Raw genomic sequence first — 516 nt, 5'->3', positions numbered from 1 at the left:
GAGCGCGGGAGACCGAGGGGGAAAGAGAAAAGGCTTCTCACCGTGGGGTCTCATCCATGGAAACATGAGGCTGGGAGACGAGTTTTGATTTAAGTGGCCTTGTCCTTCGCTACTGTTAGTGTTGGCGGAGGATTTACAGTCGGGATATTGCACCACGCTCGCCTCTTGCTGAGCCCCATAAAGGGACTGTCTGGGGAGCGCCTCATAGCCATAGAATTTGGAGGCGTCTCCGTGGCAGCTAAGCGAGCACGGGTTCTGCTGGTAGCCCGAGTTGGAGATGCCGGAGGTGCCGTGGTGGAAGAAGTCTTGGACGTGGTGCGAGGCGTGCTGGAAGCCGGGCGCCGAGCCGCCGGGCCCGTACACCAACGCATGGCTCCTGCCCACGCTCTGAGGGAACCGGCAGTCGTAATAGGCCGGTTCCAGGGACTCGCCGCCTTTGTATTTGGAGAACAGGGGGTTGACGAAGTAGGAGCTCATGCTGGGTACATGAAAACCCGCGGCCCCCTCCCCTCTGGC

General features: G+C 60.3%; 2 protein-coding genes and 1 long non-coding RNA gene across 3 annotated transcripts in view; all 3 read right to left on the bottom strand.

Annotated features, from left to right (window-relative positions):
- Positions 1–510, bottom strand: part of Hoxc8 (homeobox C8) — a 2,911-nt gene extending 2,401 nt beyond the window's left edge. Inside the window, exon 1 of the mRNA XM_010609364.1 lies at positions 42–510. Coding sequence (XP_010607666.1) covers positions 42–477 — 436 coding nt within the window. The 5' untranslated portion in view covers positions 478–510. The remainder of the gene's footprint in view (positions 1–41) is intronic.
- Positions 1–516, bottom strand: part of LOC117286142 — a 63,059-nt gene that overhangs the window by 43,797 nt on the left and 18,746 nt on the right. The gene's annotated exons all lie outside the window — the stretch shown is intronic.
- Positions 1–516, bottom strand: part of Hoxc6 (homeobox C6) — a 36,352-nt gene that overhangs the window by 21,440 nt on the left and 14,396 nt on the right. The window lies entirely within an intron of this gene.

Source organism: Fukomys damarensis, unplaced genomic scaffold (assembly GCF_012274545.1).
Source record: "Fukomys damarensis isolate Sample0158 unplaced genomic scaffold, DMR_v1.0_HiC HiC_scaffold_15, whole genome shotgun sequence".
Lineage (NCBI taxonomy): Eukaryota > Metazoa > Chordata > Mammalia > Rodentia > Bathyergidae > Fukomys > Fukomys damarensis.
Note: the sequence above shows the minus strand (reverse complement) of the source record. Positions and strands in the feature narration are given on the sequence as shown.